At 40.9% G+C, this 15,401-nt stretch overlaps 1 protein-coding gene across 1 annotated transcript in view; it reads left to right on the forward strand.

Annotated features, from left to right (window-relative positions):
- Positions 1-3,446: 3,446 nt before the first annotated feature.
- LRFN2 (leucine rich repeat and fibronectin type III domain containing 2) overlaps positions 3,447-15,401 on the forward strand; it is a 34,385-nt gene continuing 22,430 nt past the window's right edge. Inside the window, exon 1 of the mRNA XM_041477200.1 lies at positions 3,447-4,819. Coding sequence (XP_041333134.1) covers positions 3,447-4,819 — 1,373 coding nt within the window. The remainder of the gene's footprint in view (positions 4,820-15,401) is intronic.

Below are 15,401 nucleotides of genomic sequence, written 5' to 3' on the forward strand. Positions count from 1 at the left end.
TTGGAGGCATTGCTGAAATGAGATGCCAAATCCCAGAATTTGTATCTTTATGAGGAAATTTGAATACAAAACACCAAGGTTTATGGCTCTTGCACATATTAATTCATACCAATCCATGTTCTAAGAGGACTAAAGGGGCTATTTTTCATCTTGGGCTGAGACAGGAACTCTTCCAGATTTACTGACTTGCTGTGAAAAATATGCTTTATCAGGCTGATAGATATCTTTAAAATGTAAATCAGAATGGTGAGTTTATCACAAGACTGCCATTAGCAGCTTGTAAAATTCTTGGTGTTGCAGATAACAAGAGACTTTGTGAACAAGGTGAGCATACTGGTCAGCAAAAACAGACCCTAAACTTGACACTTTATTTTCTGTCTTACAAGAAAATTACCAGAAGTAAAATCAAAACTATTTTTATTATACATCCATCTCCTTGGAAACTAGCAATTATCATAGCTTTGTGGGATGGTCTAGATTTTAAAGGATATTATTATAATTGTAGTGGCTCAGAATTGCAGTGTTACCTGGAATCATCCCTGGAAGTGCTCAAGTCCAGGCTGGATGGGGCTTTCAGCAGCCTGGCCTAGTGAAAGGTGTCCCTTGGCAGGTAGGTTGGAACTAGATGATCTTCAAGGTCCCTTCCAACCCAAACCATGCTATCATTCTATTAGTCTATGATTTCTTACCTCATCTTTGGCCCAAGTGCTTTGTCTGTCTGGAGAGAGAAAGGAAAATCGTTTGCCCAATGGAAGTCCCAGACTTTCTCCTTAAGGAGTCCTGTCCACTTCTCTCTCATTGTTGTCTCCAGTGCCCTATAGGAAGTCCTTTTGATTTACAGCCCCTTCACTGAATTGTGAACTGTTCACTTCAGGATTACATTGTAGAGAAACTCAGGGCTTGGAAAATTGAAATAACAATGCCAGTAAATGATAACAAAGGCCAGAAATTTCCTCTGTAAACAAACAATATTTACATTAGTACTTTCAAGTGCATGCAATAGCTGGAATGACAGTGACTGTTGCCAATTTGCCCTCTTGCTGGCAAAAGCACATGGACTCTCTGTGACTTTCATGCACACGTGCAAGCACACACAGGCAGATGATGTGCTTTCGAGCCATCCACAGATGGTTTCCCCATCAGGGTTTGCTTTGCCATTTAGGCCTCCTGCTTCACATCCTCCTCTTGGTGCTTCAATCCCTATTTTATGTAATTAACTTCTGTTCCTCCCCCCATTTTTACTTTTTTTCCTGTGAATGCTCTTTACTCTGATGCTTAGAGTCAACCATCTCCCCAAAGCACTGTGATATTTACCAGCATCCGGAAAAAATGTGGTTAGAGAATTGAGACACTTAAAGGAGACACGGCTGTCGTAAGTGTGCATTCACATTTTTGAATAGATATTCAGAGGGTGGGAATGTAGATGAGGGAGAAGCTATGAAAGGGCTTATTACTAATTAACTATATCTATTTCTCCCCCTTTTAAACTGCTTTTTGTTTATAATTTCAGCTGGTGGGGTAATACACTAAATTAAAGCTGCATAATACATTTATAATTAAGATTGAAAAAGCCAATTGCCTGTTACTAAACCACCAATTGATAATATTGTAAGAGATATTTATAGCTCTTTAGTATGTATGCCACAGATTTGCATCAATAACACACTTGCTTATCTCCAAACATTTTATTCAGTAGCCCTTTATTTACTATTGAAGGTAAGATTACTCTTCTCAAGCCATCCTTTCTAAAAGTGTCTCGCTTTCATCTTGTTTGTAAAGCTCAGCAAACACAGATGCTTCAGTCATTTCCTCTGCTATGAAATAGTAATAATAGTATATAATTACCACCATCACACCATGCAGAAAACCTTGCCATAAAGCACACACTCTACATAGCTCAGCATTCATAGCATCTTGCATTTCTACAGCTCCTTCTTTCTGACTCATCTTGCATATCCCAGCAAAGAGACACCAAGCCACCTTACCCAGGGCATGAATTGAGGAGTTTCGGGCAGAGCCCCAAACATAGGCCCTTAGAGACCTATGACCTATGCCATTCCTTTCACAAGAAGTTAGAGCAAGACCTGCTTAAAGAGTTCTTAAAAAATTGTTGAAGTGGTAGTTTTTGTTTTGTGTTTGGTGTGTCTTACTGGGGATTTAATAACTCAAAACACATGCCAAGAAACTGCTAAGAGTATGAGCACCTGCATGTTGAGAAGAGATATGGCACAGACCAAACAGTGCTGCAAGTTTATATGATTGAATGTTGAAGAGAGGCAAAATGAGAGGCTGAATTGTGCCTGTAGCTAGTGCCACAGGGGAGGGGCTTGGAGACTGGTGCACACCATGCTAGCAGAAAACACCTGGGAGAGCCCTTACAAAAATATAGCTTTTCGTCTACCTGCCCCTTTCCTCAGAAGGAGAATGAAGGCTAGAAATAAATGATCTACCCATTCTTCAGTCCTGTTGGATAGCACGGTCTGGGAAAGGGATAAACAGAAAGAAAGCAAATTTCCCTATATCCTGCTCATGTGGGAAGAATGTCAGCAAACCTGTGTAAGTAAATATTCCCAAACCTGAAGCAGGGTTTCAGCTTCTCCCAGCCACAATTGTCTCTCCAAGCCAGCCCAATCATGAGTTTTGTTTACCCTTCAAAGACACATTCTTGCAGTTCAAGCTGGAAAAGTGCATGAGAGATTGAAAAAAAAGGAGATAATGGTGCAAGGAAGAATTGACAGGGTGCAAGGGAGGGCCATGAAGACTGGCAACAACTTCACTGTCACTACAACAGTAGGGGTTGCAGTGTGAGGGCATGTAGTTGTCAGAAAGCTTTCCAGGAGCCTGAGGTAGCACTGTCTTCCCCTGGATCCCCTCTCCTTGGACCTAGATGCTATCACCCTTTCCACGGTTTGGCTGAGCACAGGGTGAAACCAGGTGGCAATTACACAAGTGATTTCTGCTTCTAATGCTGTCTGTCATTAATTTTGTTATGAGTGGGCAAGTGACTTGCCCCAGAACTGGCCAGATAATTACATGGTCATTATTAACCACATTACTGAAGGGTAAAAATGCAGTTATTTTTATCCATAAAGTCAGCTGCTTCAACTCTAAACTAATTGCACATTATTATGCAGCAGAAAGTAATTATTATAGATACTGATTCTAGCTTCTACTCCCAAAGAAGCAGACACTATTTCAAATGAAATCTTTCAGGATTTTTAATAAGCCTTGCAATCTATGGTAGAAGAAAGAAAGTGAGAAAGAGAGAGAGAGAGAGAGAAAGAAAAGAAAGAAAGAAAGAAAGAGATAGATGATGCCTTTAGATGTGACTAAACCTAAGGCAAAACACAAGAAAAGTATCATAATACTCATAATTAGTATATCATAATTGATGATGTCCCTTTTCACTCTTTTCCTTTCTTCCAGGTACTGTTGCGTGATTTACAATGGAAAAATTGCTCTGCGGCATCCTGGTGTTTGGAATGGCTGTCACAGTCAATGCTTGTCCCAAATATTGTGTCTGTCAGAACCTGTCTGAGTCACTAGGGACTTTGTGTCCCTCCAAGGGTCTCCTTTTTGTACCATTGGACATAGATCGAAGGACTGTTGAACTCCGTCTTGGGGGCAACTTCATAATCAATATCAGCCGACAAGATTTTGCCAATATGTCTGGACTTGTTGACCTTACTTTGTCCAGAAACACCATTAGTTACATACAGCCCTACTCTTTCACTGACTTGGAGAGTCTTCGGTCTTTACATCTGGACAGCAACAGGTTGCCTGAGATTGAGGAGGATACTTTAAGAGGTTTAATTAACCTTCAGCATTTGATTTTAAACAACAACCAGCTAAGCAGCATTTCTGATGAAGCCTTTGAGGATTTTTTACTGACATTGGAAGACTTGGACCTTTCTTACAACAACCTCCGAAGCATTCCCTGGGAATCTATAAGAAAGATGATAAACTTGCACCAGCTCAGTTTAGACCACAACCTAATAGATTATATAACAGAGGGGACATTTGCAGATCTTCAGAAATTGGCCAGATTGGATCTAACATCCAACAGACTTCAGAAGCTCCCCCCTGACCCTATATTTGCCAGATCACAAGTAATTCCTTTGGTTGTTACCCCATTTTCGCCACCTCTGTCCCTCAGCTTTGGGGGAAATCCACTGCATTGCAACTGTGAGCTACTGTGGCTAAGGCGGCTTGACAGAGACGACGATATGGAAACCTGTGCTTCTCCTCCAAGTCTAAAGGGAAGGTACTTCTGGTATGTACGGGAAGAGGAATTTGTCTGTGAGCCTCCTCTTATTACACAACATACTCACAAGCTGCTGGTCTTGGAAGGGCAAACTGCCACGCTGAAGTGCAAAGCCATTGGGGATCCCACTCCCATCATTCACTGGGTGGCCCCTGATGACCGTCTCATTGGAAACTCCTCGAGGACAGCTGTCTATGACAATGGCACCTTAGATATACACATCACCACCTCCAAGGACTACGGAACTTTCACATGCATAGCAGCCAATGCTGCAGGAGAGTCCACTGCAACAATTGAACTCTCAATTGTTCAACTCCCCCATCTCAGCAACGGCACAGGAAAAGCAGCTCCACCGAAATCCAGGCTCTCGGATATCACCAGCTCCACCAAGTCCAATCGCGGCGAAACAAAAGGTCCACCAGAAAGGGCTGTCCTGGTGTCAGATGTGACCACTACCTCAGCTTTGGTCAAGTGGACAGTCAGCAAGTCGGCCCCTCGGGTAAAAATGTATCAGCTGCAGTATAACTGCTCGGATGATGAAGTCCTGATCTACAGGTAAATGCATTTTTTTTTGGTCCTCTGATGATGGCAGGGGGTGGAAATCATCATAAGAAGTCTTTTGCTCTTTGGCTTTTTACCGATTTGACGTGGAACTGAGATGGCACTGTGACCAGTAGCATTAGTGGTATCTGATAAATTTGCATTCTCTCTGTCAGTTTGCCTGTTGGTCTGTTCATTGCTTTTCTGTTTAAGTCACACATTGCAAATCTCTGTAGTACTCATTTTCCAGCTGCTGTTTTCAGTAAAATTTTCAATTTGGGAAAAAACAGTACTGCAGTTTGTAGCCTCCTTAGTAGGTTTAACAAAGAAAGGAAAACTTGAAGATTAGAAGTCAGAAATTTCCCTTTTCACCTCCTGTAGGTGGGATTGAAACACACTACTTAGAGAGGAAGCAATGTGGGAGGAAGTTTGTGCTGTCTATCCATAACACAGGCTCTAATTATTCTGTGATTCAAGATTTGGAGTTGCTAACAAGACATTTTTCACCTATATGAAAAAGCTTGTTTCTTATTTCACTAACATCTGTTCTACATAACCATAATGGCTGAAAACTTTGAAGCACTTAGTTTTTCATACCATATTAAATGCAAGAAGAGGTAGATACAATTTCAAAAGCAAGCCCTGAATGTTCCTTATGATTGCCTAGCTCTACAACTCCTCTGACTTTCAATGATGTAAAGCAGGAATCTCTCTTGCAATGAAGCAGCAATAAATTTTTGAGACTAAAAATGTGTAGGAACAGTACAGGAAAACAGTACTACTGTCTTTTCCTTTTGTATTGGAAGAATGATTGACATATTCATGCTAGTAATGAATCCCTAGAAACCATCTTGTCCTTCCTTTTTATTGGAAAGTTTCATTGAACTGAACTGTAACTTTGGTTGAATATGATCTACCAGCAGAAGTCAGAATCTCATGGAAAAGTAGAACAAAACATGTCAACCCTTACAGCTTTATAAGCATCCTGAAGCAGTGGAGAAAAATTGGATCTGGTAGAGATATAATGAGATTTGGGGTTTGAATCTAATTTGAGAATAAACTGTGGCCAAGATATAGTCAAAGGCATTGATTTTCCTGGTAGGTTTGGTGTTATTGCCTGATGGCTATTCTGTTGTCCTGCTGCCTGCAGGTAGAGCCAAGGCACTCATCAAGTCATGGTACTTGGCCTCCAGATCCCACAACAAACCTTGTTATTTTCTTCTTTACCACAGGGTGGTTTTCTTTAGCATGAGGAAGGCAAAAGGAGAGGTAGTAAACATTCATGTGTCATTTTTCTGTCACCCTTCTCCTGCAATGAAATCTAATTTTAAAGCTTCTCCAAAACAAAACATTTAGGTGACATGGACAAAATTTTGTGTCAACAATACCTTTATCTGAGTCAGTTGTAGAACAGAAAGGATAAAGTGACAATTTAGCTACTCCAAATTCACTCACTCATTGCCAAAAGCAGAAATATTGACCAACAAGTCCAGAAAACATTTTTAAAGCATATTTCTTCAAATACTGAATTAATCTGAACAAATTCAGTTCTGTCCACCTCCATTCCTCAATTATAAAAATATCTTGAAATAAATCAATTAGAAAGCGAAAATTATTTCTTTTGCTCTGGCTAAAGTACAGTGGAACCAGTGTGTTAGATTTGGTAATTGCAACTATGTGGAATTAAGCAGAATGAAAGGATAAGATAAAGTTAAGTAATGATAAAGTATTAGGAATAGAATGGAAGAAAACGTGCTAGTGCAATTTTTTGTTCCCAAGGAAATGCTTTTGGCAAAAGCTCAGCAGTAATTAAGATCTTAAGCACAGTATAAGGCTGAAAAATACTCTGAAAGATGTGTAAGGCTGAAAAACACTCTGAAAGATATATAAGTCATATGTTTATTGTAAAATTAATTTGGCAAAGTGAACAGGAATATCCCTGCAACAGAAAGAAAAGTTTGCAGGGGTTGTCAGATGTTGGAAGTGGTTGGATGTGTTAATTTTCTAGGGAGGAGGATGGCCAGGGTGAAAAAAACAAACCATGCAAAAGCACTGATATGCAGCCTAAGAGCTGGATGGGTGGTGAGAATTGTGTGCCATGGGCAGAAATGAAGAAAGATGCCAGTTATCTTGCCAGCCTGATCTGGAAGAAAAAGTTGCTGTCAAGATTTTAGGCAATGCCAAAAGTTTTTATCATGTCCCCACTTCCATCTCTCAGTGAGGTTTTGGCCCTTTGCTGCTTTATTTGGTTGTGGCTCAGTTTTTCAGAAGCTCAGTGAGGACAGTGTTATTTGAAAAAAATCTCCCATCAGGTCTTTTTTGAGGATTCACTGATGATGCATAGCTCTTTTCATTCACAGCTCTCAAAAGCACTTCACCAAAGAAAACATTTTTTTTTTTTCTCTACATTTTGCACCAGGGAAAAATGAAGCCTAGAAAGATGAAGTGATTGTCCAGCATCCGAGAGTTAATCAATGGTACTCATAATATCAAAACCAGTTCTTACAACTTCCAGTCAGGGAACCACTCAGTCCCTTAGAGTTAATTAACTAAAGCTGTTTTGCTTTAATTGGTCAGATGCATATCACTGCAATGAGTGTGTGGAAAAACCTAAGGGAAAAGGATTTCTACAGTGCTCTGCTCCATAAAATGCTGCGTATGTGCTAAATGGGACGTGATACTGCTTAGCTGCTAAAATGATGGGCACTTAATATACGTTAAGACAGTCGGTATTCCAGGACTGAGACACATCAGCTGTGCTCAGCTTTTAGAAATCCTACTTCACTAGCAAGAAATGTGTGCAGAAAACACAGAAATCTGCTGCTCTCTCTGCTAAGAATTTTTCATGAACGTCATGCTCATTGTGAAAGAGTGAAAGCAGAAGTTCTCCCCTTGCCATTGACATCAACATCTCTCCTGATCATTACACAGGACACCAGTCCCATTTCCCCTTCCATGCCAGCTGTGATTTTCCACTGGCAGGATGGTGCCAAAGGGGACTACAATAGGGTGCAATGGCTCGATAAAAATTCAAGTTTTGGGACATTCTGGCAAATGTTGTCTGCTGGGCTCCTGTTTGCCCTGAGCTAAAATGGTACCAGAACGTGAAGTTTGGCTTTGGATATACCAGTGCCATTATAATGAAGATTAGCTGGAGGAGCACTGTGTGCTTTCCCATCTCACCTTCCCTTGTATTTGCTATCTCAGGGCCTTTGCTCAAGCTCATAGCAGGTTTTTATCTCTTTCAATGCACTCAGGGTGCGTGTTTCTGATTGTGATTTAATGAGTAGGTCCTGGATCTGCATTCTGCAGGTTTTAATGCAGCAATCTTTAAATTCTTTCATCTTCTCCATAATACCAACACCAGTGCTAGTAAATAATTTTTAGCCAAGACCAGAAGCTTGTTACAAATTGCAGGACTGAAAAACACTCCTTATTTGAAGGAAAAACATGCAGAAAGAGTAACCAATGTTCAATAAAGAAAGGGATGGAAGAAGACGAAGAAATGTCTGTCCTTGGACTCTCCTCTATCATAAAGATATAAGCTACTCCTCTCAGTCAGGACTCCAAAGTGTTTTAGATGTGTAAAAGCATCAGTCTCAAGATCAGTGTGACATATGCACTGGTAAGCTTAATTCATTTTGAATAAGGAATTGAAATGAAATGTAAATGTTTAGAAAATAATATCTTTGAGCCTCAGTTTCCCATCTGTAACCTGGGTGACAGCACCACCTTGCTTCATGGGTTTAAGAAAATTCATTAGAAAATATTATGGAACCAGGAGCCCACATAAATAAATAGGGAGACTTGCTTTGAAGTCATTGTGTGGTCTGCAGCAACAGGGATAGTCGTGAATGATTAAGATGGAGGATTACATAACTGCAGCACTTGAATTCAAGTAAAGCATCTGGGGAGAGATTGTGTTTTTTTCATGCATAGAGCACCCTACATGATGGGAGACCAAGTCTCAGTTTTGGCCAGCAGGCACTGGTGTAATATACACATTCACTACTTTTTCAAAAGCGAATAAATCTGCAAGTGTTTTGTAGAGCTTCCCAGGTCATACTGAGCCTTCTGGCTGTGTTTTGAATTAAAGCAAAGATGCAGCCATTTAAAAATGTGCATCTGAAGTGCGACACTGCCATTAGATTTATGAGACATTTAGGTCTGTTTTATTTTGTGGTATTTCATAGTAAAAGTGATGAAAACAGCTGTACAAATTAAGAATTACTGTAGCTCTATAGTCTCCCTAACTTATAAATTCAGCCCTGGGAATGAAAGTATTATATATGTTTCTGAAAGCTTATTTTTTAAATATATATTTTATGTAGCAGGCAGTCTAAACATTAAAATATGAATAAATGGCTCCACATCTCCAGTTTATTTAAACAATGGTGCCATGGATTTGATTACTTAAACAATATAACAATGATTTATATTTACACAGCTCCTTTTACTGCAAGTGCTTTACAGGGTGGCTGAACAGAGATCCCCACTATCCTGTCACCTCTCAGTTAAATATTGGCTGCAGTTTAGCAATCTGCAGGTGATTGTTCAGTTCCTTTTCATGAGCAAAAAATAGCTCATGGATACTTTAAAGTAGAGAGGAAGTAATTAACTGAGCTTGAATTTCCCACAGCATGGTGGTATAAATATACCCATGCACTCTTCTAGTCAAGTGCATGTCAATAAGAAAGTGCCTCGTGACTGAGGCGCTGCAAACTTCAGGAATATCTAATTCACATAAGGAGGCTCTCTCAAACAGCAGTGCCACACTGAGCATCAGACAGGAAGCCATTGTCTAATGCTTCTTGCAAGGAAAGCCTACTGTGTGGAGATCTTCCAGCTCAAGACTGAAAACAGAGGAAGCCCTCTCCTGCTGCTGATAGGGCCAATTGTCTCCACAGCCTGATGCTGCAGCAAAGTGTGTTTATGTCATTTTCTCTCTGAGAAAAGTTAGAAATGCAGAGTACTGGTTAGCTTTGGAAAAGACAGAGGATTCATTTATTCTGAAAGACCCGAACATCTGTCCTTACTTGTGATTTGGTCACTGGGTTCAGACAAATAAAGATTTGCAGATAAACGTCTGCCACATTCTACCCAATTTTCAGTTCCACCCATCTCCAACCTCGCTAGGCACTGACCTGCCTCCATGACTCACACCTGGAGCAAAATTCCCGACTTAACCTCGGCGTATGAGCTGAGCTATTCCAGTTATGTAGGATACAACCCTTGATTTAAACATTAAATAAAACAACAGCTAGGAGGGAGGACAGCACATGAAGATGTTAATCAGCATGTATTAATCTTTTATATTTGACAGGTAGAGAGCGCCAATTTATTAAAATAAAAAATATGAAGTCACAGTCCAAAGGGAAGCAAAATTTATATAATCAGTGCAGAGGGAAGTCTGGCATGGACATTTGCTACTTCAGATCATTTGAGAGTGGTTTGCAGCAGGAGCGTGTATTGGCTTCTGGAGTACCCTCAGCAAGTGCAAACTTGCTGCAAGGCATCAGTCATAATGAAGAACCTGCTTTACAGATGTCTGTATTCTTGAACTGTGAGGTTTTATTTGTGTCTGCTGAAAACATTTTCATCTAGTCTTGTTTTTTGTTTTATTTCTTTTGCTGGGGGAAGTACAGGGACTGTTGTTTTTTGGGGTTGTTTTTTGCTTGATTTTTTGTTTCTGCTTGTTTTTTTCCCCACCATCCCACCCTCCCTTGCAATATGAGAAATATTTAAAGAATAAAAAAGAAAATGTAGTGTAAATGAGAAAAAATTACATGTATTACCAGAAAATGAAGTGGAAAATAGAAACATAAAATATGAAATAAATATATTAAAAATAATATATGCAAGAAAAGTAGGTGTACAGGTCAGTAATGTCCCTAAAGTCATCCTAGATTGTTGTGACAAACAATCATCCACCTGGTGTTTGTAAGAATCACAGAAAATTATGAGGAATCCATTGGTCAGAGCAAGTCCAGTTCAGCATGAGCAGAGCCTGACCATGTGGATGCTGCCCACACCATTTTTTTGTTTGATTGCTGACACAGAAAGGCAAAATACGAAATGGCCCCTTATGCCTAGGGGAGATATGCCCCAGACATGAGCATGTGAGATGGATGTGAGGGATCATGAGAAAATACTTGCTCTGCTACTGGCCATTCTACAGTGCCCCAGCAGAGCCAAGCAGGGCAGGACAGCACATGCTGCCGGCTTGGAGGCATTCCTATTTCCTTCAAAGTTTAGCTCCTGCCAAATAATGTTTATTGAGGCTTGTGGAGAAGTTGTATGTGACAGCTCTACCCCCAAATTCAGCCTCAGGAGTTGAATATGAAGGCAAATTTACTGATTCTCATCTCACTCCACATCTAGGGGAGTTGCACAATGAGGAAAGGAAATTAGAATCACTTTAGACAATGCTCTCAGGCACATGATGTGATTCTTAAGGCAGTACTGTGCATGGCCAGGAGTTGTACTTTGACAATCCTTGTGGGTCCCTTTTAACTCCAAATATTCTGTAATTCTGTTGTTCAGTATAAGACAGCGGTAGCCTGTTTTATCTCTGTTACCAATTATTAATTCAGCTCAATAAGCCTGAGCATTTTCACTCGCGGGGAATTCAGGATGAGCTAGTTCTTGGCCACAACATCTCCTCTCTCAGATGCTCTGAACCTAAGTGTCAATATCTGCCCCCCACTGCCTTTCTTGCAATAAAAAGTTATACATCTGATGACAAATGAACTATTGAAATAAGATTTTTATTTAGCTTCCCGTGAGTCAACAATTTGATCTCTAAATGAAAATCTTTACCATGTCCATAATTTGTATATGTAATGCACATTTAACCACCCAAGAGACTTTACTTGATCTCTGCATTTTCACTGCAGTGCCTGTAGCAAGTTTCCAGTACTCCTTTTCTCTCTACTGCTCATCCATTGGATTCTCCTTGGTGTCAGAGATCCACTCTATCTTCCTTGCTTTGGGTTACATCTATTGATATCTGGGCCCTTTTGGGAGGAACCTCAGCAACCACAGAGTGTGACAACTACTCCTAGTCTTTCTAAATCTGTAGCCAAGAATGTTCTCCCTCCCCTCACTTCACTCTTCATCCCCTCACTTCACCCTTCATTTCAACTGGATCACCACCAATTCAGACTACTCAGAAATCTCCTCCAAGGGTGTTGAACTGATAGTAAAACTAATGGCTGAAAAATACCTGCGTGAAGGAGAGGATGGTTTATTTTTATCCACAGGTGTTTTGCAACAGAGTTACAAAAGAAAAAATGCTTAAAAGCATATTGTGCTCCAAAACACTATATTACTAAAATTTGTCATGCCAGTTTGAGATCATTCTGCTCAAGTGATCTCCCACTTGCTCACGTGCAGGTTCCAGGCTGTAGGCAGGTGAAAGAGGGTGCCTTGACAGCTCCTACCTCCCCAGCTTTCTGACACCCCACCCCATACAGCTCACATCTGAAGTCATTGGAAAGCCTTTTTACCCATTTCAAAACTGATGTGGTTTTAGATTCTTGGTAGGAGGCTCTTCGAAGGGACCTCTTGCACCTCCTGCAGTAGGCTCCTATTTCTCCTTGTCTTTCCAGTGCTGAACAGTTCAGCTCTGACTGTGACTATTGTTTTGAGGGTTGTGAAAGCAATTATATTCATTTGGTTATGTAGGACTATTTTATCTATCAAATACATGAAACAGGACAAAGAGGATGACAGGGAAAAAATACATCAAAATTACAAACACAGCCAGAACATAGTGCCTTATTTCACTGGCATATCTGCAGACTTGCCTACCTAATTGTTTGCTCTGAATTTCCTATTATACCCTTTCTCTTTCACAACAGGTTTTCTGCTTGTAGGCTCAGGCTATTTTCAGAAGAAAATCCACTTTTTTGTACAATGATGGAACTGATTAACCCTAACACATAATAGCAATGATACAGCTTGTTTTCCAAGAGAAATGACTTAAAAATATATAACTGGAAAAAGACACAGCACTGGAAAAATTAAATAAAATAAAGAGAATCATACACTGGACCAAATAAATTATATTATAAAGTCTTCATTAGCTTTAGCCCTTAAAAGACTGGTTATTTCTGGAGTTGCCTATAAAAGGCAGGTTTTCTGAGCAAAATATTTGCACTCAGAGTGAGAAAAAGTCACTTTCCAGATGATACAGTGCAAGCTGAATGCAACACTTGCTTCTCATTTAAACCTATTTTGGGGTTTCAGTTGGGATGTTGATGGTGAGTAGTCTTTGTGTTAATGCTTTGGTTAGGGAAAGATGAAAGAAGAGAATTCAGACAAGCTGAGGAACTTAAAATGTGAGGCAGAAATCAGGTTCATGCTCCGTGTAATTTTTTGAGTGCTGTAGTTGTAGGTTTTCAATGAAGGCTTGTACTACAAGGAAGTAATTTATCTTTTCTTTGTTCTTAAAAGGGCACAGGAGAAATATAGCTCAAATTTTGTCTAGTAAAGAAAGAAAATATGAGTTAATGGATATCTTTGAAAACAAGATATGGGTTATTTCATTGTCATGCCACCCTTTCCCCCAAATGTGTCTTGTTTTGCAGTCTAATATGAGGACAACACAGACATGTACCCGGTAATCCATAATAATCTGCAATAGGGCCTAGCAAAATGTAATCCAGTCCTACCGAGGATAGCAGGCTAGTACTTTCATCTAAAGAAACCTTGAAAATATAATGTCATTGAGAATTGCATATATTTAAAATTAAATGTTCTGATTTTCATAGCAGAGAAAAGCAGCCCAGCCAGCAGGCTGATCTGCCCTATTGTCACACCTCTCAGAGTCACAGCATGATCATGTTAGGTCTTAGGATATTTGTCAAGAGTCCAATGAAGTGACTCTGTCCAGAAAGGAAGCAGGCTTTGGCAGAGGGCACTGTAGAGTGGAAGCAAAATGGCCTGTGTGCCACAACAGAGATGGAGGCACATGTGCTGGGCAAGGAAGAGAGATGTTAGTCTGGCATCCTTGGATGGGAAAGAGTCCATCCACTACGTGGCTACAGCCATGCTTTAGGGTGGCCTAAAAATCCCTGAAGACAGCAAGGTAAGGCTATGCCCTAAGCCTCTTTTGTTCAGCTGTTCCCAGTTTACAGATTAGTTTATTTGCAGAGATGAACAGTTTGAGACAGCCAGCACTAGGTGTGAATTCATACTGTATTTGCCCATCTGTCGTCCCTCCCCTTCCTCTTCCATCACTTTGAATTTGCCTGTGTTGTAATATATTTATTGCCTCATAATTTACTTCATTTTGAATAGAAAACAAATAAAAGTGCTATTTGCTCAACCCAATTTTTATTTTTTAGATTATCTGTTTATTTAATCAGCTTAGTTTGTGGAACTAATTGACTCTTATGCAGATATCCCAAACCGTGCTCGGAATTTTTCTCAGAGTGGGGATTGCACAGGCAGTAGCTGCCCAATAGACATATGGGCAGCTGACAGCATCAAGACACCCCACCAGCAGCTCTGTCGTCTGGCAGATTGCCTCAGAGAGTCAGGCTTGATGAATCAGTCCTTCTGCTGGCACTGGGAGCGTGGGGGACGCCTCTGCTCCAGAAGGCTGGTTCAGAATGAGAAAGATGCACAGCCCCCATGCTCCTTGAACTACTGGCTTGGGACAGCTAGCAGTGTCCAAATGAACTTGAATCTGGCTCATTCGGGTGTGTGGAGGGAGAGTTTGAGCTTGGTTACTCTCAGGTGAAGATGTGTCACAAGCTTGATGCCTGCTCTTCTCTCTGCTGCAGTGTGGAGTTTCACAGCCTGGAAGTGCCATGGGGAGGAATTTAACAGTGCTGCCAAGGTTGGGCAGTGGGAGAGGGGAAGAAAAAAGAAGTTGGCTTGGAACTGTCCTATCTCTCTTTGCCTCTTCCCTTCTAGCCCTGAAAGGGAGCCCAATGTTCTTGTGAGCTGAGCAGGCAACAAAACCAGGAGTACCCCTGCTTCTGTTCTCAAACCCTGGGTGCTTGCAGCCTCCTCTGGCTGCTGTTTCAGTCAATGATGTAGCAGCCCCTGAGCAGGCAGAAGAAGGAATAGCCACCTGCAGTCACCTTCAAAGCCTGGGCCCTGCAGCCCAGGGACTCATAAAGCCCAGGCTGGCTGCTGTCACAGGTTGCTGGCTGAAGAGAGGGGCAGGGACAGCTCTGTCTTCTCTGAGTGGTGTCAGACAAACCTCCTGCACTCTCAGTGGCACTAGAAATGCTGCAATCTCTTTGCTAGAAAAAAAAAAAAGTGCAGAAATATGTCTGTCTCGTATGATTTGCCTGGGGTATGACCCCCACTGAGCACACAAGGGTATATGTATGGCTAGTAGTTTAAATTGTTTGTTGGTTTTTTTTTTTTCCTCTGGGGACACTAGCAATTTCTATGAGGTGAAGAACTCTTTGCAAGGGGAAAGATGAAATTAGCTTTGGGAGCAGGATTCCCACTTGTGAAGAGTATTAACAAAAGCCTGAGGGACTGCAGCAGTCCCATTTCAGGGCACAGTACTGCACCTTGGTACTATAGGTTGGCGTGGGGTGAAGGCCTTGTGCTATACAAACTGTGCTTATTG

This window comes from Pyrgilauda ruficollis, unplaced genomic scaffold (assembly GCF_017590135.1).
Source record: "Pyrgilauda ruficollis isolate IOZ18807 unplaced genomic scaffold, ASM1759013v1 scaffold4, whole genome shotgun sequence".
In the NCBI taxonomy this organism is placed as follows: Eukaryota; Metazoa; Chordata; class Aves; order Passeriformes; family Passeridae; genus Pyrgilauda; species Pyrgilauda ruficollis.